Source organism: Neomonachus schauinslandi, chromosome 1, assembly GCF_002201575.2.
Source record: "Neomonachus schauinslandi chromosome 1, ASM220157v2, whole genome shotgun sequence".
NCBI classification, from domain to species: domain Eukaryota; kingdom Metazoa; phylum Chordata; class Mammalia; order Carnivora; family Phocidae; genus Neomonachus; species Neomonachus schauinslandi.
In genome coordinates this window covers 164297685-164322990 of record NC_058403.1, presented here as the reverse complement: position 1 = coordinate 164322990, position 25306 = coordinate 164297685, and the positions used below count along the sequence as shown (strand labels likewise).

At 48.6% G+C, this 25306-nt stretch overlaps 1 protein-coding gene across 2 annotated transcripts in view; it reads right to left on the bottom strand.

Annotated features, from left to right (window-relative positions):
* The window catches only part of SRGAP3 (SLIT-ROBO Rho GTPase activating protein 3), a 241093-nt gene that overhangs the window by 102707 nt on the left and 113080 nt on the right, over positions 1-25306 (bottom strand). For both annotated transcript variants that reach the window (XM_021695153.1, XM_021695154.1), the window contains exons 2-3: positions 18662-18854; positions 2607-2769 (exon numbers count right to left, since the gene is read on the bottom strand). In XM_021695153.1, coding sequence (XP_021550828.1) covers positions 2607-2769; positions 18662-18854 — 356 coding nt within the window. The remainder of the gene's footprint in view (positions 1-2606; positions 2770-18661; positions 18855-25306) is intronic.

The window sequence follows — 25306 nt, the reverse complement described above, 5'->3', positions numbered from 1 at the left end:
GACCCAGAGGCTGGCCTCCCCGTTGTTCCGAGGTCTGCGGGATCTATTAGTACAGAAGGAGTGCAGCCTCCGTGCCGAGATTATCTCTAACTGATGTGACACAAAGGGCCGGCGCTGTGCTAAATCAGCCAGCCAGGCCCATGCCCAGCTCTCTCCCGGCCCACAGGGGCCAGGTCGCTTCCTTTGTTCCACCGGCCCCGGCCTGGTAACAAGGCAGCCAGAAGCTCAGCTGTCGACCTTGTTTCATTATTTTCTACCCTGTTAACCTCCATCACCAGTGACGCTGCTGTCAGCCTAAATGAGAATTGAAAAGATTGATCTCACTTGTCCCAGGGCTCAGTCAGGAAAAAGACCCTTCATTTCCTAACGGCCCTGATGACCCTTTCTCTGTGAGTCCCTCCCACCCAGGACAAAGATGTGACAGTAGCAGCAGGCGGGGCCTTGGGGCCAGAGCGAGTGATTGGGATCGCCTCAGCCTGGCTTTGCAAAGCACCGTGTTTTTTTCCTTTATTGCCCTGTATTTACCTCCCTAATTACGTTTGCTTACACAAATATTCAACTTGGATGACGTTTGATAAACACAGCCCCCGCAGGGGACCAGCGCATATTGTGCCGTGGAAGGGAATGAGCCTGTGATTACAGTTCCGCTGTAGAAGTCGTCCTCCAAGTGGACAGTCCAAATACAGACCACAGACAGATTATTATATTTCAAATCAACTTGTCCTCTTACCTGTGCTTCTAACAATCCCAGGTCACCTAATCCCTAAAATTGGCGCCTGGCAAGAACAGACGAGCTCGATAATTTTATTTTATTTATTTATTTATTTTTTTAAGGATTTTATTTATTTATTTGAGAGACAGAGAGAATGAGAGACAGAGAGCACGAGAGGGAAGAGGGCAGAAGGGGAAGCAGACCCCCCCGCTGAGCAGGGAGCCCGATGTGGGACTCGATCCCGGGACTCCAGGATCATGACCTGGGCCGAAGGCAGTCGCTTAACCGAGCCACCCAGGCGCCCTTATTTATTTATTTTTTAAAGATTTTATTTATTTTTTTGACAGAGAGAGACACAGCGAGAGAGGGAACCCAAGCAGGGGGAGTGGGAGAGGGAGAAGCAGGCTTCCCGCAGAGCAGGAAGCCCGACGTGGTGCTCGATCCCAGGACCCTGGGACCATGACCTGAGCCGAAGGCAGACACCCAACGACTGAGCCACCCAGGTGCCCCTCGATAATTTTAGTAGTAACACTCTTATGGACTGGTTGGTACAATGGTAGCTAGCTTTCCTGAACACTCACTCTCGGTGCCTTACTTGGGGTCAACACCCTCTTAATCCTCCCCACTGCCCTGTGGGCCTTTTCATCACCATCTCACAAATGAAGAAACTGAGACACAGAGTTAAAGTAACAACACCCAAAGACACACAACTGATAAATGGTGGAACCAGGATCATGAATCCAGAAATTTAAGAACTCTGGACCCAGAGACCACACCCCTGAGCCACTCCCTTAATAATATACGTATCCCTCCACACCCACACAGTTTCCTTTAACCCTCACACTGCCCCTGGGAAGTAGTTGATCTTAACTCCTTTTGATTGACACAGAAGATGAGGCTCACAGAGGCTAGAGGACTAGCCCATTTTACAGAGGAGAAAACTGAAGTCCGTAGAGGTGGGTTCAGTTCTACAAACATTTCCACAGCATCTACTGTTTGCCAGGCACTGTGTAAGGAACTTGGGAAACAGAGACCTCGGGGCACATATAAGTGACTGCTCCCTGCACACTTGACTTCTGGGCATTTATATGGGTAAAACCTTCTTAAAACAACCGAGCACTTTGTTAAAAGCCTTAAGAATGGGCAAACTTTTGACCCAAAAATTCTTGTTGCAGAAAACAACTATAGGATAATAGCAGTGAATGTGACAAAAGTATATATACAAAGCAGCTCACCGCAGCGCTATTTAGAAGAGTAAAATAACGGAAATAACTTAAGTGTTCAACAATAAAAGATTGGTTAAATAAATTAGGGTAAGCTCTATCATGAAATACTATGGAATCATTAAAAATGGCACAGAAATAAATTTATTGACCTGGGAAAATTTTGTAATGCAGTGTTATTAATTTATTAGGTGAATAAGCAGACAGTAAAATCATACATGCAGTCTCATCTCATTCGGGAAATGTATACTGGAAAATGTATACATATGAGAACTTACAGAAAATGTATTTGCCTATGTTTGTATAAAGAAATCCCTATGGCACCAAAGTGATTATTGCAGTGATAATATTCCCAGTGATTTTAATTTTTGTGTGTGTGCTCATATCCATTTTTCCAAATTTCCTATAATGAACATGTGGTACTTGCCAACCATGCAGAGATTTTTATTTTTGTGCGGGTGGTGGCTGAAGTGGCTGAGGCCACCAGCCATATCTAGGATTCAGACTCAGGGTCTGGGACACCACATCCAGCCCTCGGCCCCTTGCAGCCTTCAACACACCTGCCCTCCTGGTCCCATGCCCCCAAACCAAATCCCACCCTGGCTGGCAATTTTGTAATGCTTAGCTTGGGGCAGAGATATCTGAGCAGGTGGAGTGGCCCCCTTGCCCACCTTTTTGAAGAGTCTGATGACATCCTCACTGATCTGTGAGAGGCGGACGATGACATTGTTCATGAAGATGTCATTGAGGGTGGCATGATCTCGACTCTCCCGCCTGGTCTGATGCAGGACCAGATACCAACAGTTCACGGGCGAGAGGAGGTACTGGTCCTTCCTGTGGAAACCAAGGCAGCTCAGGTTGGCTTCATTGGAACTGTCATCCACACAGTGTTCTGCATTGTCATCCACCGTAGCTCTTTTGACCCTCATGGGGCCCTTTCAAGCTCAGTTTCATTAGAACACATTTACAGCTAGTGAAGCAATCCCCCCTAAGGTCCCAGAGCAGCACTGGGGCCAACTCCAGGTCTTTCAGCTCTAAGGCCTAACACATTCTCCTCTCCCCGCGGCACGTGGCATCTGCTATGTGTATCACTCCCTTCTGGGCAGAAGCTGACTTCCCTGGGGCTAAGAAATACTCAACCAATTGTGTTTAAAATACTCGTATTAGTTCTAAAATTATGCAGTGGAAAAACAAAAAGTGGACTCCTCCTTTTCCCTTCCCTGCCTCCCCCAACCCCTTTGTCCTCTCCCAGGGCCAGCTTCTGCCTTGGCCTCTTGGAAACACGTCTTTGTCTCTCAATGGAACTGGGGGCTTGGAGGGTTTCAGGTTCTGTATTTGGGATGATGTTAACCCATCTCCCCAAATGGGATGCTTGGGTAAAGTACATATAAGACAAATAAACCTTTCTCCTGTAACAACTGAGAGATTTTTAGCATCCTCTAAGATGGGTGTTATGCTGAAACAGGGGTTCTCAAAGTGTGGTCCTCAGACCAGCAGCAACATCACCAGGAATCTTGTTAGAAAGGCAGATTCTCAAGCCCCACTCCAGACCTGCTGAATCAGAAACTCTAGAGGTGGTAGTTTGGGTTCTAACACGCCCTCTAAGGGATTCTGATTCACACTAAAGTCTGAGAACCACAGATCTACCTAGCATACTTTCCCAAGGCTTGAGAAATGGGATGTTTCTGGAAAATGAAATGAGAGACTATCCCTCTCTTATCTATGCTTTCCCAAAGGCCCCTCTTTCATCCCCAGTAAAGGGTATATACATCCTGTTCTCCAGGAAGAAAGAGGGAAAGGTAATTAGAAACCAAAATCAAACCCATAATCTCACGTTGCCACATGTGGTGGTATGCTGTGTTCCTGCCCTCTGACCCTGATTCTGCCCTCACTCCACTTGCCAGGGTGGGAAGGAGAGGGTGGATAGGCAGGATGTGGAGGACAGGACCTCCTGAGAGTGGTGGTCTCCAAAGTCCCTCCCAGACCTGCATTGCTCCCCTCGTGCCCCCAGGGTGGGCCACCTCCTAGAGCTGACCACGGACATGCTCAGCCACCAACTAGCAGTGTTTTTGAGGAAGGGAATTCTGCTGACTCTCACTACGACCACATCATCCTCCCATAGCCAAAGGGATGTGCTGGGGGGTGCAGCCCTGACAGCCTCTGGGCATCTGTAGCACCCCCATGCCCCACACCCCACCCCAATTCCTGAGCTTGGGAAGGACAGGTGGAGGGGGGGCTCCTGATTTACAGGAATTTTCTTGCTGTTACCAAATGAGCTAAAAATCTATCTATGTAGCAGGAACTGGGGAGAAGGGAATTTGGTTTAGAGGATGGTTATGGTGGAAAATGCCTAAAGAAAAGAGAAGGGACAGGCTGCCAAAGAAAAAATGAACAAATTGCTCCTTGCTTATAGCCTAGAGAAAAAGCTAGAACATGAAAATTCAACCACCCCGCCCAAATCCCTCAGCATTTCCTCTGTCAGGTCTCAGGTGGGCTATGGGTGGCAGTGACACCGATGTACCTTGGAGGGGCTCCTTCCCAAGTGGCTGAGGCAGAAGGAAGGATTACAGTGGAAGGTGGTGAAGTGCTATAATAGAGACACATGCAGAGCATCAGTTTTGCTTGAGAAGTTAGAGAAGGCACCACTCTCCTCCTGTGCTCTCCACATCCCAGGGACACAGGCCCCTTTCCTTTGTACCAGGTTCCCTCCCGCCTGGGGCCCTCACACATGCTGTTCCCTCCATCTGGAATCTATGAGCCCCAGCCCTTCTCATGATTGCCTCCTTCTCTTCTCTTCCCGGTCTCACCTTCAATGATACCTCTGCAGAGAGCATGCCTATGACCGCACACTAAGGCGTGGGTCCTCAAACCGTGGTACCCGGACCAGCAACTCTGGCATCAGTTGAGAATTTGTTGCAAATGCAAGTTCTCAGGGCCACCCCAGACCATTTAAATAAGAAACCCTAGGGATAGGCCCAGCCTCCATGTTCTAACCTGCCCTCTGGGTGTTCTAACACACTCAGGTTTGAGAACATTTGCCTTAAGGAGTTTCTACCCCCACCCCTCACCCTCCTGTAAGTTCTTTCAGAGGAGGGATTGTTCTGTTCCAGGCACCACATCCAGCACCCAGCAACATGCCTGACTCAAAGTGGATATTATGGAAGAAAGACCCATGAGAAAAGTACACAGTTGTGCTGGGTCTTGAAGAATGGGTAGGAGTTTTCCAAACAGCCAGAGGGGCGGAGAGAGATAGAATTGTAGACAGAGGGCACGAGGGATAAAAGATAGATAAGTAGCTCAGTACAGCTAGAATTTCAAATATGTTAGGAAAACACTGGTATGAGGCTGGAGAGACAGATTAAGGGTTTGATTATAGGGGGCAATGAATGCCAGGCTAATGAGCTTGGAATTTATTCTCTAAGCCACATGGTTCTCTACCTGGGTTGCACACTAGAATCACCTGAGAAGCTTTAAGAAAACACCAAGACCCAGGCCCCATCCAAGACCAATTAAATCAAAATCTCGAGGCACAGAGCCTTAGTATTGGTATTTTTAAAAACATTTTCTATAAGATTCTAATGTGCAGCGAAGGCTAAGAATGCCTGCTGTAGGCAGTGAGGAGTCATCAAAGTTACTTAAGCAGAGGTATGACCTAACCAATGTGTGTTTGAGGATGGGCAGATTGCAGGATGGGTGGTTGGATAGATGGATGGATGGATGGATGGATGGATGGATGGATGGATGGATGGATAAATAGATGAGTAAGTGGAGGGATGGTGGATAGATGGGTGAGTGGAGGGATTCGTGGGTAGATGGATGGGTGGATGGTGAGTGGATGGATAGATGGATGGGTAGATGGGTAGATGGGTGGGTGGGTGGGTAGGTGAATGAATAGATGGGTGGATGGGTGGATGGATGAGTGGACTGATAGATGGACAAGTGGATGGGAGGATGGACGGGTGTGGGCATAGGCTTGGGGCTGGAGGGAGGACCAGTCGGGACTTGTTTAGTCCAGGAGAAGAGAGAGGATGAGGGCCTGGGTGGGTGGCAGTGTGGCCAGAGAAGGCTGGACTTGAGAGATACCTCAACAGAAGAGCAGATAATCTTGGAGACCTCCTGGAAATAGAAAGAAAGGAGGAGGAGGGAAGAGTGGATAGTGATTCCAAGCTTTGGATCTCAGGCAACAGGGTAGATGCTGATGACACAGACTGAGATAAGAACTGCAAGGGAGAAGCAGGTTTGGGCAGAAAACACTTTGCACATCCATTTTTCACTGCTTCCTAGGTGCTGATAGAAATGGAAAGATTAAAGGGGAGATGAGATAATTGAGCTGTTACTTAAATTACTTCAGGGGCTTAGCTTAGTCTGGGATGCAAGAATTGAACAGCATCAGGGAATTAAATGTACAAAATTTATGGAAGTCACAGCCAGAAGGTGAATTTCAGGTGGGGGAGAAAGAAGACAAGTGATCTTGAAAGGGTACGGAAATGCTGGGATGGCTTGGGGACCATTAAATTAGGTCGCCTGGTCAGAGAGGCTCGGTAAGAGAAAGACAGAAAGGACAGCACTTTCCTTATCAGAAGCTGTGGGCAGGAGGCAATCTGAGCAGTCTCAGATGGGAATTCTGCAGAGGCGGGGCGGTGGGGGGGGGGGGGGGGGGGGGCGGAGGCAAGGGGCACAAAGTTACCTGAAAGCAACCGAGGACTCATCAAGCTAGAGCGAGCAGCTGCTGGAAAGATGAGGGCCTTGTCTCTCTCAGGCTTCACTCACTGTGTGTGTGTGTGTGTGTGTGTGTGCGTGCGCTAGGCACAACGAGGCATGGAGCATGCAGCAGGGACCACAGCAGGCAAGACCCTGCTCCCACATGCCTTGCACTCACTCAAGTGAGGGGGACACACAAGGGAGCAGATGATGACACAGCCTCCTGAACGTAGTGATGAGAGAGAGCTGTGGAGCAGAGGAGGGCCCCCTTGCCCACATTTGGTGGTGAGGTGGTGGATGGCTTCCCAGAGGAAGCACTTTCTAGACTGAGAAATAAAGGCTGCAATGGAGTTTGAAAGGGCAGAGCTTTCTAGATCAAGAAATACAGTGAACAAAGGCCAAAAGGGAGGCTGGAAAGATGTGGGTGAATAGAACGTAGTCGAGGGGGGGCTCGAGCATGGTATTCTGGGGTGGAGGTGGGAGTGACAAATGAGGTTGGAGAATTAGGAAGAAGACACATAGCCAAGGTCCCATTAGAGAGTTTGAGCTTTGTTCTCAAGTCGGTGGGGAGCCACTGAAGAGTCTAGATCAGGGGAATGAAAGGGTAAAATTTAATTTGCAGATTCTCGCTTTGACTACTCTGCGGAGGACAGGCTCAAAGGGGCCAAGAGAGAAGTTGAGGGACTCAAGAAATACCTAGGTAGTGAGAAGACTGGGCCTGGAGATTGACTGGATGGGGTTTGGGATGGGGGTGAGCAGGGAGGAAGAGACATCCATGATGAATCCCAAGTTTCCTGGGTTGGGTACCTGGGAGAGCAGAGGTGGCATCTGCTAAGCTGAGGGGGAGGAGGGCAGTGGTGAAGTAGGGAGGAAAGGAGAGGAACTCTCTTTGAACATGACAAGTCTAAAGGGCTTCTGGAACACCCAGATGGTGATATCTGGGCTAGAGAAACAAATGGGGAAGCTAGCAGCAAGCACTCGGATGGTATTTGAAACCACCGAATGACACAGAACTCTTTACAAATGTGCATGACCATGTGGCAGAAGGGGCAAATCCTTGGGAGGCCTGGCTAGGCTGCAGCTGGAAGGATGGGGCAGGGCTGGGCTCCTCTCTTCCCTTGGTTACCGAGGATGGGGATAATGGGCTAGCCCATCCTTCTCTGCAGAGAGGCTGCCCGGGCCTGCCATCCAACCAGCGGGCCCATCCTCTTGGTCCCTCCCAGCATGGGAGACTGTTTGTTCTGCTCCCCTCACCTTCTCCCAGCCCTGGTTCCCTTGGTGTGGCAGCTCATTTGTAGACTAAAAGGCTGGGGTGAACAGGGCTGTCCATAGCCAGGGTCAGGGGCAGAGCTGACCACTCCGTGGAAAGCTGCCACTTGTGGTCTTGGCCACAATGGTACCAGGCTCTCACAGTATCAGAAAGAAGAGGAAAGAACCACAAATGGGACCCAGCATGGCAAAACAGAAAGATGCCTGGACTTGAGCAGGGGTGTTCACCGGTGTCCACCACACTGCCTATGTGACTTTATGCAGGTCACTTAACCCCTGTGGCTTGGCTACTTAAACTGGACCATGAGCCTTGGGATTAAACATCAGAAAACAGCTCCATGGTCATTCATTCAGCCATTCATCCATCCAATACATTTTTATTGAATATTTCATATGGACTAGACACTAGGCACATAATTTTGAGGACAAAAGACACAGTTCCTGCCTCCATGGAGTTTACAGTTTAGTGGGGGAGACAGACACCCCTCAAGGAATCCTGCAAATGTGTGTCAAGTTCCAACTCCAGAAAGTGCTAGAGAGGACATAGCAGGGTGCCATGAGAGCCCATAACAAGGGAACCTGGCCTGGGGGTCCCTGAAGTAATCCCTGGGGAAGGGGTCTTTAGGCTGGGCTCTAAAGGAAAAGTGCTGGGGGGGTAGCTAGGTAAAGGGGATGGGGCTCAGAGGAGAGGGGCCGAGGCAGAGGGAACAGAATGGGCAAAAGCTCATGTCAGGGCAGGGGAGTTTGGTGCATTTAAGGAACTGAATAGAGGCCAATGTGGCTGGAGCCCGGGAAGCAAAGTGGGGGAGAGGACAGGTGCAGGGGGTCGAGGGCTCTGGCCAGCACATCAATCACCATCCCACTGGCCATCTGGATTGTACCGGGACCGCACGAAGAAGCACCCAAACCACACAGGGCAGAGCTGGGGACCGACCTTCCTTTCTTAGGAGGTTACTTGTCCCTTTTGAGAACAGGACTCCTTTGACCTGAGACCCAGCTCTCCATGCCAGCAGCAATTTCTGCCTATTGTGACCACACTTTTGGAAGCTGTTACAGTGAACCTGGCGGGTGCTCTCTCCTTTAAGGCACATCTTGAGCAGCCTTTCTGCTTTTCCCATCTTGCATCCCAGTGTCTATGCAGCAGGCAGAAGCTGCTGAGCTAAGGCTTGATGTGAGAACTTTCACATATATATGTGTATCTATTTTCTTTTCTTTTTTTTTTTTTTTGGCCAGAAAACAGCAATGAAAATTTCTGGTGAGTCACAGCTTTCTTTCTTTGGCTAGGGGAGCTGGGTATGAAGCTCCAAGAGCCTGCAGCTAGAGGAGCGAGACCTTGCCAAGCTGGGGAAGCTAGGGAAATGAAATTAGCAACAAGCCACCTTCTCCAGCTTCTCGGCTGGGGGCCGGAAAATTCCGCTTAGCAAACAGAACCTATTTCCAGGCCTTGCAAAGCCCCACACTACAGATGAATCCAAACCCACTGCCCCAGGACTATGGTTCCTCTGGGAGAGAGGCAAGCTCATGCAGCTGACACCATCCCCAAGATGCCAAATGCCTGCCTCTGGCTTCCTGCTCTCCTCCAGCATGTTCTTGGGTCTTGGCTCAGCAGGCTGCCAGCAAAGCTGCCCCTGAACAGAGCTCCCTCAATTAGTTCCAGGGCCCAAAAGGTATGGGTAACTTCTTGCTACCTAAGCTGCCCCAAGCAGGATTTGGAATTCATCGCCTTTGCTTGGAGCATGATTCAGTAATTCCACAAATATGAACTGAGTGCTGTCTCTTGTGCCAGGCAATGGTAAGCAAAATGAGTCACGCTTCCTGCTTCATGGAGTGTACAGCCCAGTGGGGGCCTCAGGTGATAATCAAATAATCACATAAATAAATAGAAAATTGCATCAGTGGTGGGGGCTCTGAAGGAGAAATGCATGGTACCTCAAGGGTCTATAACGGGGGTTACCTCACCCCAGGAAGGTAGAAGTGGGCGTCAGCTGACCATGCGGGTCCTTCCTGTCACTGAGACTTCAGTTGAGATGTTTCTCCTGCATGAGGCCTTCCCTGACCCTCAGTGGCTCCCTGATCTCTAGCACAAAACCCTACTTTATTGTCATTACTGCACTACCACTCCTGAGATCTGTCTTGTTCATTTCCTTTCTGTTTCTGGTCTTTGACTCCTCTCAAGCTTCCATCCGTTATGTTCACCACTGTTCCTCTGGTGCCAGGCAGGCCTGGGCACACGGTTGGCTGAAAAGATGAAAAGTATCCAGAAGGATAAGCTGGAAACAGAAGGACAGGCAGGTTTTGGCATAACCCAGGGATAAGGGAGAGCATTCCCTACGGTAAGTGTGAAGGCTCTGTGTGCGTGCATACCATGGAAAAATGAGGGAAGGTATGTGTGGCCAGAAGGCAGAGAGGAGGCAACCGAGGGTAGAGACAAGGCTGAAGAGGGAGCACGAGCTGGGGCCTTGATGAACAGGGCGAGCATCTGGGCTGGCTACTGCCGTAACGAAGGACCACGCTGGGGACGTAAACAGCAGACGTGTTGTCTCACAGTTCTAGAGGCTACAAGTCTGAGATCAAGGTGTCAGCAGGTTGGTTCCTTCTGGGGGCTGTGAGGGAGACCCTCACATGCCTCTCCTCTAGATTCTGGTGGTTTGCTGGCAATCTTTGGTGTTGCTTAGCTTGTAGCCATATCATCCAACCTCTGCCTTTGAGTTCACATGATGCTTACCCTGTGCATGTGTGTGTGTCCAAATCTCCCCTTTCCATAAGGACACCAGTCATGCTGGATTAGGACCCACCCTTACACTTACGTTAACTTGATGCTCTTTTTCCAAATAAGGTTGCTTTCTAAGATTTGGGGGGTTAGGATTTCAGCCTGTGAATTTGGGGAGGACACAATTCAACTCATAATAGACTGCTTCCCCAAGTGGATCAGGAGCCCAAGGAGAGTTTACATGACCACTCAGGCATCTTTCTTGTGGTCCATCCAAGGAGCGAATGGGCCCATGATGCAGAGGATAAAGTTTGACCCCATCAGCTGGCATTCAAGGCCAGTCCAGCCCTCTCCCTCATCCACTTCTCCGCTTGCAGAAACCTTCTCCAGGCAATGGACACAGCTCTTAGCCAGGGATGGGTTTCTTCATTTATCTATTTTTTGCCTCCCAAGGAATCTAAGGTCATCATACTGGGAGTTGGAGAAGTTCGGATCCTGACTCTGCTGCTAATCGGCTGTGTGTTCTTGGGCTTGTCACTCTACCTCTCTGAGGCTTCACTGTCTCATCTATCATATGGGTGGGTGAGTGATTCAGTGGCCAGTGAGGGTCTTCAGATATTGACAACATCGACTGTATTTTCGAAAACCAAAATGCTTACACATGATCTGACAAAGGCTTTTATGTTCCTGATCACCCAACTTGTTTATTTGAAAAGCCTCATAAGAAGCACAAAAATGAAAGCAGTGAATGGCCATTACGTAGGACCCTTTCATGTATTTAGCTTCAATGACAGGACAATGAGGCTACTGAAATCTGGGAAGGGGGGGCAGCTCTTCCTAGTTCATGGGCATTCCTGCCTTGACACCTGTGCCCATTCCGTCTTCATGCACTTGGAATGCCTTCTGCTATTCTTGCCACACAGCAAAAGCCTACTCTCAGAAGTCCTGTTCACAAGGCTCTTCCTTCAGGGATTACCTGAGATCTGTCTAAACCACTCATTTGGATCTACTCAGTTACTTCCGGACATCTTTTATGTTGTTGCTTAGCTCCTCAATCACCACTCACATGTGTGGGGCTGGTTCCCTCACTTATTCCATAAGCCCCTTGAAGGCAGGAACAATGTCTTGTTTTCTTTGTATTCCATCATAGTCCTTGGCAGAATCCAATTCATTCATTCATTCACCCGTTCACTCACTCGCTCCTCTAATGTTTTTTTTTTTTAAACAAGTTAATTGCTTTCTTTTTTTGTTTGTTTTATTTATTTATTTATTCGTGAGAGTCAGAGAGAGAGATAGAGAGAGGCAGCGGCAGAGGGAGAAGCAGGCTTCCCGCTGAGCAGGGAGCCCGATGCGGGACTCGATCCCAGGATTCTGGGATCGTGACCTGAGCCGAAGGCAGACGCTTAACCATCTGAGCCACCCAGGCATCCCCTCTAATGTTTTTTGAACACCTGCCATGTTCTAGGCACTGTCTGGTCACAGAGGACTGAAAAGATGACTCGATGCGCCTTGAGAAGGCTCACAGTCTAGTAGGTAAAATTAATGCAAACCATTCCCTGTTGCTTTTTTTCCCCACAGCTATCCAAATAACAGCAACCAACACTTAACCTGCTAGAGGAAGCATTTTTCTCAGGTATATCCCCTGGAAGGTAAGAGATAACACAAACTAAAGGCATCAGAATAGAAGAGGACATCACCTCACACACAGATTTGCATGTGGGGCTCATATTCTAGATGGAAATCTGGAACTGGGCTAGGACAGGGCTTTTCAAACTGGGTCCCAAGGAGTGCTAGTTTGGTGAAATGTTAATCAATATTACAGGGGAGAAAGAATTCTGTGGTCAAAAAGCTTTCAGAAAGAAGTCACCAAGGGGCGCCTGGGTGGCTCAGTTGGTTAAGGACTGCCTTCGGCTCAGGTCATGATCCCGGAGTCCTGGGATCGAGTCCCACATCGGGCTCCCGGCTCAGCGGGGAGCCTGCTTCTCCCTCAGACCCTCTCCCCTCTCATGCTGTTTCTCTCTCTCTTTCTCTCAAATAAATAAATAAATAAAATCTTTAAAAAAAAAAAAAGAAAGAAGTCACCAAGCTTATTTATTGCACAACTTCTCAGAGCCTTCCATACCCTAATGTGTGTCGGGAATCTCAAAGAGGAGGTATAGAGTGGGTAGTTGCTCCTAACTGCATTCATCTCCACCTCGTCCCACCCCCATCTAGAAGTCTCAGTGTATTGGTGTCTTAGAAAACCCTCCTCTGGAGGAAGAGAAAGTGTTAGTTCCAGCAAACCTCTGGCTTCCTAGAACTATGCAACTTGTTCAGAGGACATTCACCTACACTGAGAGGCAGGTTTTAAGGGCCCTGGTGTGCTGCCCCTCCCCCCACCACACTCCTGCTCAAGAAGGGCCCCCAGTTCCAGGTCTTGAAGAGGACAAGCCAACCTCAGGCTAGGGCTGCCTGGGAAAGAGCACTGGATTATGGATTTGACTCTGGGAAAATAGAGGGTTCTAGAAGGCCAGCGTGGCCTAAAAGTAAGTTGTAAATAATTTATCATCTGGAAAATCATCACAATGGGTGCTCTTACACATAAATAACCCTTAGAATCCCCTGGAGGGCTTGTTAAAATACAGATTGCTGGGCCCTACCCCTGGAGTTTCTCATTCAGCAGGTCTGCAGCGAGGCGCCAGATTTTGCATTTCTGACGAGTCTCCACATGATGCTGCTGGTCAGGACCGCACTTTGTTAAAGGGGTGCTCTAGCATCTGCGGTCCCGGTTCCCCGGTCAGGGACAGCACTGTGAAGCCCACATCTGTCCTCTCAGCAACACTGTGCCGGGCGCCAGGCACAAGGAGTGGGTGATCCTTTGCCCAAATGGCTCCACCAAGCTCCTAAGGCAGCCAGAAGACAGATGTCCCCCTCCTTTGCCTCCCACCAGCCCCACCCCAGGGCAATTCCAATTACCACTTGATCTTCATTCGTCCATTCAACAGTTAGTACGTGCCAACCATATGCCAAACCTGGTGCTGGGTGTTCAGGACCCCAGGTCAAGAGCCACCCGCTCTGCCATCTCTGAGCTCATCTCCCAGTGCTTGTCAAAAGGGGGACAGAAAAGAACACAGGCGATTTCAGCACAAGATGGCAGCATCTGCCTCACTCTTCTCAAGACCTTCTGTCAAGTCCGAAAGGGAAGACATCCTTGATTCCTCTTTTCCTCAGTCCTGCCTCTGAAAGACTGCCCAGCACTGACCACCCCTCCTGGTCTGCTCTGCCATGCCCCTGGCAATCATCACCACCGCCTGCACAGCAATAATCCCACCCACCTGCTCTACTCGTGCCCCCTCCAACCCAGGGTCAGCTTTCAAAAACAGAAATGGGGTCATGCGCCCCCCTACTTACTGTGCCTCAGTGGCTTCCCACACTCCCTTACCACCGGTTCCAGCCCCACTGGCCTCTCCTCCCCTCCTGTTGCCCCCAGGGCTGCCCTTTCTCATTCCTCAGGTCTCTGCTTAAAAGCCACTGCCTCCAGGTGCCTTCCCTGACTGCTGTTCTGGCTCAGTGTGGAGGATCAAAGAGGGCTGCAAGTCCTTTGATGGGAGAAGGGTTTTCTTTCCTATCTCCTTGAAGTGGAGCTTGGGCTGAGAGGCAGTGCTGGGCCAGTTCCAGACCTTGCCTTGCAGACTGGGGCTTCCCCACGGCTCTCTTGGGGTCCTGAGCTACAGTGTCAGACACCCAGCTGAAATGCTAGGTACAGAGGCCCTGACACCACACAGGGAAGGAGGCAGCCCAGCCGGGCCCAGCCTTGCAGCCATCCCCACCAAAGCTCCAGGCACATGGGTGAAGCCATCTTGGACTCCAGCCCAGACCAGCCCCCAGCTGGAGATCACTCGGTGATCCCAGTCAAAGCCCCATAAAGTGGAAAAATCACGCGACTGAGGCCTGTCCAAATTCCTGACCCACTAAACCATGAGGTACTGCGTTTTAGTACTAAGTATTGCTGTTACACAGAATAAATAACCAGAACATCCTGCATTATATTTATTTCCATCATAGCACCTCCTTGGGCAGCTATATGTATTTTTTTGATTGCCCGAGCAGATAAAGAGCAAATGGAGGAGCACTGAACTTAGAATCAAGAGACCTGAGTTCTTGTTATGGACTGAACATCTGGGTCCCCTTAAAAGTCGTATGTTGAAACCCTACGCCCAGTGTGACGGTATCAGGTGGCGGGGCCTTTGGCAGGTAATTAGGATTTGAGCAGAGCCCTCATGAATGGGATTAGTGCCCTTAGAAGAGTCTGGAGAGAGCTTGCCTGCTCTCTCTGCTCTCTACCACGTGAAGACACAATGAGAATCAGCGGTCTGCACGCTGAGAGAGCTCTCACCAGACCCCAGCCATGCTGGCACCCTGTCAGGGCTAGGCTCACTGGGGCTGAGCTCCCTGTGGCACATGATTCAAAGAAAGGTTCAGATGGTGGCTCTGAGGGTTTACCTGGGGCAGGTCGAACATTTGGAGAACGATACCATCACCATCTATTTCTTTTCTACCATCACATATTACACACACTGAGGACCTCTTATTTTCCTGGGCTGTGCTGTGTGCTGAAACACCTAGATTAACAGGACACAGTCCCTGCTCTCAGATACTGTCCCTTCTCTTGAGAGGGGGCATGCCCACAGTTGGTACAGTCGGGGCAGGCACCCAGTCCCTCTGGCCATGTCCTTTGAACTCTGCCACCTGCTTGCTCTTCAGGCCTCAATGTTTAAGGCCTGAGTCTGACCCAGTGCTTCCTCTGTGTGCCCATAATATTCTGTATTTGTTGATTTGCTTATTTAGCCAGTATTTACTGAGTACCTACGAAGTGCCAGGCCCTGATTTATCGTAGGAAACAAGACAGGTGGTTCCTGCCATGGTGGGATCTCCCATCTAGCGGGAGAGATAGAGGAACAACCAAACATGAAAAAAAGAAAAGAAAGAAACTATCAAATGATTGCTCTGGTGGACTTCCAGCTTCTAGCACAGTGAGAAATCGGTTGACAAGCCACCTGGTCTATGGTACTTGGTTACAGCAGCCGAGTGAACTAAGACAGTTGCCATCCCAGCTCGGCCACTCACTTGCTGGGCTATGTTGGGCAACTCAATTCCCTCTCTAAACAAAATCTCTCAGCCAGAGTAGGTTTTACAGACCAAGTACGTTTCCTCCCTTCCTTGCTCCTGCTCATCCACAAATACCCCATCTCTGTCTGGCACTGGGCCCACTGCAGTGGGAATAAAATAACCAGATCTGGGCCCTGCCCTCGAGGCCCTGAGAGGCTACCTGCCAGAGAGAATGAATGAAGTAACTGTAAGACAGCAAGACAAGCCTTCTCTGGACAGCAGGACGAAGGACCCAGAGCCCAGCACAGATCCTGTTCACTGAGCTCCAAAGAGGCAGCCAGGGGTCAGCACTGCTTGGCCCTGGAGTCAAAGGGCAAGTCCAGGCATCCCTTAGAGACTCCTGCTTCCAAAAGCCACATTAGCATGGTGCAGAGGGCCTATACCAGCTGCACTGGCCTGGGCCCACGCCCCAATTAGATTTTCATAGCGTCTCCCGCAGCCTGCTTGGCCCAACTACCAGCTGGAGCTCCTGTTCCGTCTGGTGGCCTCTGGTTAATGAACCCGTGAGGGGCTGGCTGAGCTCATTACAGGCAATGCGAGGGAACAGGGGACCCCCCCGCCCATGCTCCCCCATTTCATGTTCACACTGAAAATACGAAGGGAGGAGACGGGCAGGAGCTGAGGCCACAACCTGACCACACAGCCCTGGACGGCTCCAGTGACGGCTCAGCCAGAGACAAGGGTTTCCGTGCGTGTGTCTGTATCTCTGGTTTTCGGGGAGCGTTCTCAGGCTACACCCGGCCCTTTCTTCTCTCAGGCCAACGAGGCAGAATGAGAATGACAGTTCAAATCTGTCTCCTTGCAATGACTGGTCCATAGACATGTCTGGACAAGCTGCTTTCTCAGAGCTTCACTGTCCTCAGCTTTAAGGTAGGGCAGTAACCCCCACCCGGCCCCAAGTGCTCAGCTACTGCCCTCAGTAAACTGTCATTGCTGCTGTTATGACAAAAAGATAGGCCGGAGAAGGCACCAAAATGTGAGCAGCGCTTGCTTCTGAGGGGCAGGACTGCGTGAGTGACTTTTTCCCTCCCATTTTTCTGTATTTTCTAAATTATATACAATGAGCATTTTACTTTCATCATTTGGAAAGAAAAAAAAGAAACTTTTCTCAAAAAAAAAAAAATCTGGGCGCCTGGGTGGCTCAGTTGGTTAAGCGACTGCCTTCGGCTCAGGTCATGATCCTGGAGTCCCCGGATCGGGTCCCGCATCGGGCTCCCTGCTCGGCAGGGAGCCCGCTTCTCCCTCTGACCCTCCTCCCTCTCATGCTCTCTGTCTCTCATTCTCCCTGTCTCAAATAAATGAATAAAATCTTAAAAAAAAAAAAAAATCTATCAGAAAAATGAGATTATATGTGTGGAAGGGCCTAGACAGTGCCTGGGAGGACGTTATCAATAGAAGCTTCCTCCTGCAGGCTAAGTTTGAATAAATGAGATTGGGTAGAAAACCAAGTGTGGTATTTACGAAGAGGTAATGAACTTTTGCTCTTTGATAAAGCGATTTCCACAAAAGTGAGTATTCAAATGCTGTGGCTCAGACGAGGGGAGTTGTTTACAAGAGTTTAAAGGAAGAGCGTTCCCCGGCCAGAGCAGAAGGCAAAAAAATATAGGGAGGAAGGTGGAAGCAAGCTAGGGTCCACTGACAGGTGAACAGATAAACACGATGTGCTGCATACACCCAATGGAATATTACTCAGCCTTAAAAAGGGCACAGGCTACCATTTGGAGAAAGCTAGAGGACATTATACTAAGTGAAATAAGCCAGACACAAAAGGGCAACTACTGTATGATTTCACTTCTCTGAGGTCCCTACAGTAGTGAGATTCATAGATACAGCAAGTCAAATGGTGGTTGCCAGGGATTCGAGGGGGAGGGAATGGGGAGTTAGTGTTTCACGCGAATGGAGTTGCCTATTCGCCAGATGAAAAGCACTGTGGGGGTGTATTATAGTGATGGTTGCACAACAGTGTGAGTATCCTTCACGCTACATAACTATACACTTAAAAATGGTTAAGACGGTAGATTTTATATTAGGTGTGTTTTACCACAATTTTTTTAAATGTAGAGAGAAAAACAGGATCACACCCAGAGGAAGGAGGAGTGGGTCAGAGGGTTGGAGCAAGTTGCTGATTCCCTGTGGTTGAGGGCTACTGGCTGGAGAGACGACAGGTGGAGGAGAAGGTCCTGGGAGCATGGCAGAGGGAGGGACAGCCGCAGAGTGGCACCCTGCCCGGTGAGCGCTGTCCTGGTGAGGTTGCTACCTCCTACCTGCACTTAGGAGGCTGGCCCCAGTGGGTTCAGGGCAAAGAGGTTTTGTTGCTGGAAGACTCAGAGGCAGCCCACGTCAATGCCTGAGGGGATCCGAGCCCACAAACCCAGAGTATGGAGTGTGAGAAATCAGGACCCAGGGAGTTTGTGTTATAAATAAACAAGGCAGAGAAAGAGCCCCCAGCACCGATCCTCCAGGGGTGTAAGGAAGGTGCATTGAGCATCAGTTCCATGGAGAAGAGATTCTGAGATCCCTGTGCTGAGGGAATTGGGAAGTGGACTGGCTGCCCCGCCCATAAAAGGGTCCAGATGTCCTGAAAGGAGGGGGGAGGTCACCTTAGCCCAAATGAAGACTAACGCAATGCCTGGGTCTTGGTAGGATAATAGCAACAGCAAGGACAATTTACTGAGCATTTCCTGTCTGCCACAAGTACTTTTCTCATTCATTCTCTGCAGCATCCTTATGCGTGAGAACTATCTCTATCCTCACTTTCGGAGGAGGAAGAAGCCGGGCACAGGGGTCCATAACCTGCACTCCCAGGGCCTTAAAAGCACACCGGTCGGCCTCCAGTGAGTCTTCGCCTCCTTTCTGCTTTGCTGCCTCCCCTCGGCCCGGCCCCGGTCCCCTCCTCACTTGAACTGGTGCTCGCGGGAACTGCGGATCTTGGAGGAGAACCGCTCAGCCAGCTTCTCCAGGCTGCGGGAGTACTCGAGCTCAATCTCAGCTTTCCGGCGGAAGAACTCCTGGAGGTCCTGGAGCAGCTGCAGGCGGGACTCGGACTGCTGCTCCAGGCATTTGAACTGCTCCACCAGCTGCGTGCGGATCTCTGCGGGCAGAGGCAAGGGGCAGTGGGCGTTAGGCTGTGGTGGGCACCGCGGTGGGACCCACCCGGCTGACCCAGGGCCCCTGGGCACAGGCACTGCGATTCCTGCAGCCCTCCTCCCCACCGCCACCCTGGTCCCCCAGAGCCTCTCCAGCATTGGCACAGAGATCTAGCACGGGCTGGCTTCTGTCACATGATCTCACCCAATGTTTCCCCAACTTGAGTCATGGCGTGTCACCACCATGGCTTTTGTCATATCCACATGCCGCCAGCATTATTATTTCTTCCATATGATCTAGTCAATTGGCTCGCTTTTCCTACTGAAATGAACGTATTTGAAACGAACAGCTTTGTGTCACTGCAGGGAGGGGAAAACCAGGACCACGTGCCATCCTGCGACACAGAAAATGAATTCAATAAAAACAAAAAGTTTGTAAAAGTCTATCTAGAGACTACTGCTTACCAGAGGCCCTGAGCTCTCTGTCAACAAAAGGAAAATGGGAGGGGGCGGGGCGCTAAAGACTCTCCAGATGCACTCCGGGCTGAGAGCGGCTGAGAAGGGGATGCCAGGGGCTCATGGGTTTCAGTGTTACTTAAGGCCACGTCTGTGTTCCGCGTTAAATCACCTTGAGTTCCAGGCATAAACATCTCAAGTACCCCTAGAGGACTGTCACCCACACTTCAGGAAATACGGACAGCAAACCAGGTCTGTGCAACCAGGGCGAAAGTTCAAAAACTGGGGAGGTGGAGATAAAAATCACAGGCAAATCCCAATAATGACAGCCAGCCTCATCTTCAAGCCCATAGTGTACTGCGGGCCCTCTGCTTTAACTCCTTCCCCACCATCCCACAAGCTGCTCAACACATGGGTCTCCCCAAAGCACTCTGCTCACACCAGCTCGCTGCTCAAAACACCCCACAGCCCCCTTCTGCCTGAGTATTAAGCCCAACTCCTTAGCATGGAATCCAAGGCCATCCGCCACCCAGCCACAAACTTTACTTGTCGGGATTTACCCCCAGTAGACTCTCGAAACTGTTCAAACCAGTCCTTGACATGTCCAATCCCACCTGCATAAATAGGCACCCTGTCGGAAATGATGGCCAACACCATCTTAGCATCCTTCAGAGAAGTGGACTTCACAGGGGACAGCCCTACCCTGGGGTACATAAAGCCTTCCCCAGGGGTACACAGGCAGGAAAAGTACAAGGGATTCAGCTGACGATCCTGTTTCCATTTCCACTCTTCCCTGCTCTGCCTGAGAATGTGTCTCAGTCTAGATGGCATGACTGCTCTCCTTCCCCACTTCCCTCTTCACATTGGTCCTTCTCCTGCTTTGCAGAAGAAAGACCAACTTCTTCATCCAGAATCTGACTATGGCCTAGTGCCCTTAAATGTCAAAATATCTGGGTGCCAAAAAAAATGGACAATTTAGAATGTTGGTGTTAGCAAATCTTCCTTTGGGATCCTGAACCCTTGCTACTCAAAGTGTGGTCTGTGGACCAGCAGCATCAGCATCACCAGTGGGCTGATTAGAAAAGCAGAATCTCAGACCCCAACCCAGAATTTCTGATTCAGAATCTGCATTTTAGCAAGATCCCCAGATGGTCCTATGTACCTTAAAGTATGAGAAGCACTGCCATCAACTATCCCCATCCATCTCATTATGAGAAGCATTTCCCACACTATCTTACTTTTATGTTTAGTAATTATTTATCAGATGTATAAAATACCCATATTATTTTGATGAACTGTGTATGTGATCACTGTAATGATAAATCAATCCAAAAGAAAGATACTTAGAGTTCTATGGGCAAAGGAAAAGTTTTCAATGTCTATTTCAGTTTACATACATGTTTTAGATCAAAAGAAGTATGATAGAGAGGGGTGCCTGCGTGGCTCAGTCGGTTAAGCGGCTTCCTTCAGCTCAGGTCATGATCCCAGGGTCCTGGGATCGAGTCCCACATTGGGCTCCTTGCTCAGCAGGGAGCCCGCTTCTCCCTCTGCCTGCCGCTCCCCCTGCTTGTGCCCGCTCTCTCTCTCTCTCTCTCTCTCTCTGACAAATAAATAAATAGGATCTTTGAAAAAAAATTGAGTTGCATACTGGAGATCTGTGCATTCTACTCTAGATAAGAGTAGAATGCAATAAAAAGGCAAAATAAAAAATTGCTCTATTATTTCATTTCAATTTGATACATTTAAGAGAGTAGTGTAATTTTATTCTACAAGATCAATATTTACAATATGGTAGAAATGATATCCTCTGTAACTACTTATAATGAAACATTTCAGATGTCAAGTTAAAATGTATGAGGCAAGAGAGTTTTTTTTCCCCCTTAGTTCACTTAGAGGGTAGGCAAGCAAAAAAGTTTAAAAACTGCTTTAGAGCCCACGTCAAGTACTGTTCCTCCCAGGGAGTCCTGGACTGCTTGACCCTCCCAGCCCTACTGTGAACTCCCATGGTACTTCAGTTTGTCTCTGACTGCCTCCTGCCATTGTTTCAATTCTTTCATGAACGTGTGTCATATCCACCTTAGCTCCTCAAATGAAATTTAAGCTCTGAAAGTGGATTTTCCCTGCACATAATAGATCATCAGGAAATCAATATCTGTACAGCAAATTACTATTTATTTTTACCAAGTGCTTTTACCCAAGGATATTAAGTTTTGTGACTATGGGAGTCTCGCTCGACACAAACATACACACCCCACACAACACACACACACACACACCATACACCACACCCCACACACAGCACACCACACACATACCATACACCACACACCACACACCACACCGTACACACACACACACACACACATTTACAACATGACATTATTATCCATTTTTACAGAGGAAGAAAGCACAGCTCTGTGTAAACTACAATCAGGAACTTGTCCAAGGTCACATTTTGTTCCCTGAACTGTAACAAGCTACACAGGTATGCCTATGACATGGCCTACGTGTTGAATTGGATCGAGATGCCATCATTCCCCAAAGGGCAAGCCCTACCATATCAATACATAGTTATAAAAATGCTTTCCAAATATTTTTCAAATTACTTTCAGACCATCTACTATTTGGGACTCAAAATAATCTTAATAGTAATCACTAGCATTTATGGAGTCCATCATTTGTTGCAGGCCCAGTGCTGACTTCTTTGCATATTTATCTCACGTCATCTGTCCCCCATAAGGCAGGTGCTACTAGCGTTCCCCACTCTCCCCCCAGAGATGAAGAGGTAGAGGCTCAAAGGTAAGCAGCCTCTGTTCATAACAGCTGGTGTGTTGCAATTAATCTAGGAATCAAGCCCAGATCCCTCAGATGGCAGCAACCACCCTCCAGATACCTAACTAGACTGAGAACATATTATTTTTTTTAAAAGACTTTAATCCATCTGTATTCAACCTCTTGTATCCTTTTTGTGACAAGATGGTGGTCTAAAGAGAATTATTAATCAGAAATGCTGCAGCCACTGCTTTCCTGCTTTACAGGGCATAATCAAGAGCCAGTGTTCTCATATTTTAGAGGAAAAGCTCATAAATCACACTATGATGACAGGAGAAGATTTGGAAGGAGCAGAGAATCTCCCCCAATTCATACCACCAGCTGGAGCCTCCAGGCTGGGTCGTGCATAGAACCTTCCTGCAACTTGGCCAGCTCAGAGTCAAACAAATCCTTCTAGCAGGAAACGGTCCTGGCCGGATCTCCGACTGCAGCTTGCCCGTGCTCTGGAACCCTGAAAGGATTTGATTACCCATCTCGTCATTTCTAACTCCCTTCCAAGTTGCTCCTCCTTGGAGCTGGCACAGATTTGGGTTTTCTCCTTGAAGATTTCAAAGGAGCGACAAAAATAAAATAAAACAGAATTGCTCCCAAGGCTCAGACTCCATTCAGCAGACATTTCCCCCAGGGGGCGGTTCGAGCCACAGTACAGCACGGAGCAGCAGAAAAATTAAAAGCCGGTGGGGCAGGGAGGAAAAGGGGTTTGGAGAGTCAGGAAAAACTCTTTGCTGTCAGAACCCTGGAACTGAAGATGACCTCTCCAATTACCTAGTGCAGCCTCCTGGTTTTACAGTTAGAGGCATGAGGCCCAAAGAAGGGGCAAAACTAATTCTGACACCTGGACTCCTGAAGCACAGCTCTCCATGGCACTCTCCTGATAAAATTCTCCATAGCTCCCTATTGCTTATAGGATCAAAGCCAAACTCCTCTGACATTCGAAGCCCAAGAATCTACAGCCTGCCTATCCATGCCCCATAAAGCTCTTGCTGCTTCGCCTGCAATAGTCTCACGGAAAACCACTGTGGCTGTGCCAAAGCCACCGCCCATGGCAACACTCAGGGCCACCAGCCTTAGGGTGAACAAGTTTCCCCACGCTCCCCACCCCATTCACAACTACAACCCCACAAGCAGAGGCAGCAGGTCCTCTTCAGGTTCAAGGTAATTAGAAATTCCATTTTTAAAAAATTAATAGATTGTTTTTTAGAGAAGCTTTAGGTTTATGGAAAAATTAACCAGAAAGTACAAAGAGTTCCCACATACTCTCTCTCACTCCCAGGCACAGTTTCTCCTATTATCAACCTCTTGCATTGATTGGTGTATTACATCTATTACAACTGATGGACAAAGCTAATATGCTACTATTTACTTAAGTCCAGAGTTTAGGTTAGGACTCACTCTTGGCGTGTTTGGACAAATGCATAATGTCATGTGGCTATCATTATGGTATCATACAGAGTATCTTCACTGCCCTAAAAATCCCCCATGTTCCACCTATTCATCCCTTCCTCCCTCCTCTCTACACCCCCTGAAAACTACTCAGCTTTTTACTATCTCTCTAATTTTGCCTTTTCCAGAAAGTCATATAGTTGGAATCATACATTATGTATGTTTTTTAAGCTGGCTTCTTTTACTTAGCAATAAGCATTTAAAGTTCCTCCATGTCTTTTTATGGCTTCATAGCTCATTTCTTTTTATCACTGGATAATACTCCATTGTATGGAATAATATTCACAGTTTATTTATCCATTCATCTCCTGAAAAACATCTTGATAGTTTCCAATTTGGGGGAATTATAAATATTTTGTGCAAGCCAAATAAGTTTTCAACTCATTTGGAGACATACTTTTTTGTTAACTAATAGACTATATTTAAGAGCAGTTTTAGGTTTACTGAAAAAAAAAAAAAAAAGAAGTTCTACTTTTAGATAAGAAATATAGGAATTTAAAGACTTAGTACAAAATTCAAAAGGTAGACAGGATATAAAGAGAAAAATCTCTCTCCCACCCCTGTCCACCAGCCACCTAGTCCGCCTCGAATAAGGTAACCAACTTACCAGGTTCATGTGTATCCTTCTAGAAATAATGGTGTATTTCAAATACATTATTTCCCCCATTTTTACACACATGACAGCATATCACTCACAGTGTTCGGTACCTTACTTTTGTCTTTTAAGAATACATTGGGAAGGGACGCCTGGGTGGTTCAGTCACTTAAGTGTCTGCCTTCAGCTCAGGTCACGATCCTGGGGTCATGGGATCCTCGCCTCCCCCCCCCCCCCCCGCCCCGGCCACAGAGTCTGCTTCTCCCTCTCCCTCTGCCCCTCCCCCTGCTCATGCTCTCTCTTTCTCTCTCAAATAAATGAATAAAAAAAACTTAAAAAGAAAATAAGAATACATTGGAAAGATCAGTCCATATCACTTTATAAAGAACTTCCTCGTTCCTTTTCACAGTACTACAGAATTCCACTGTAAAATTTAAAAAATTTTAGCCAGTTCCCTTTTCTGGACCCTTAGGTTGTTTGTAATCCTTCACTATCACCAACGATACTGGAATGAATAACCATACGCAGGCTTCATTTTGCACTTGTGCAGGTATATCATTTGTGTGACGGATTCTTCACGCAGAAGTGCAGGAGCAAAAGGCGTTTGCATGACTGTTTTGAGACTGCTAAACTGCCCCCCTCTGAAACCGTACCAACTGGTACCTCCCAGAAGTCTACGAGGGGGTCACAGGGACTATTTAAAAAACAGGCATGTTGGGATTTGCTTCAAAATAACCTTGGGGGCGGGGCTGGGGAGTGGCAGGCTTATAGGTAACACAAGATTGGCCTTGAGTTGATTGTTGAAGTTTAGTTGTGGTGATGGATATGAGGAAGAGGCTTGTTCTACTACTCTCTCTACTTTGGTAATGTTTGGAACTTCCATAATAAAAGAGAGGGAGAGAGAAAAGAAAGACAGACAAAGCCAGAAACTTGATACAAAGGCTGCAGCACTGGTTAGCAAGTCTGACCAGTTAGGAATGCCCACAGCTTGTCCTCAGAGGCCTCTGCCCCCGGCCTGCAGATGGGTTAGAAAGAGGGGTCAGAGTGCGACCTTAAGAGCAACTTTAAATGCAGCTTGCCAGGCCCCACCCAATTCTAATCCGTGGGCCCTGTCCTGAGAACATGGCAACT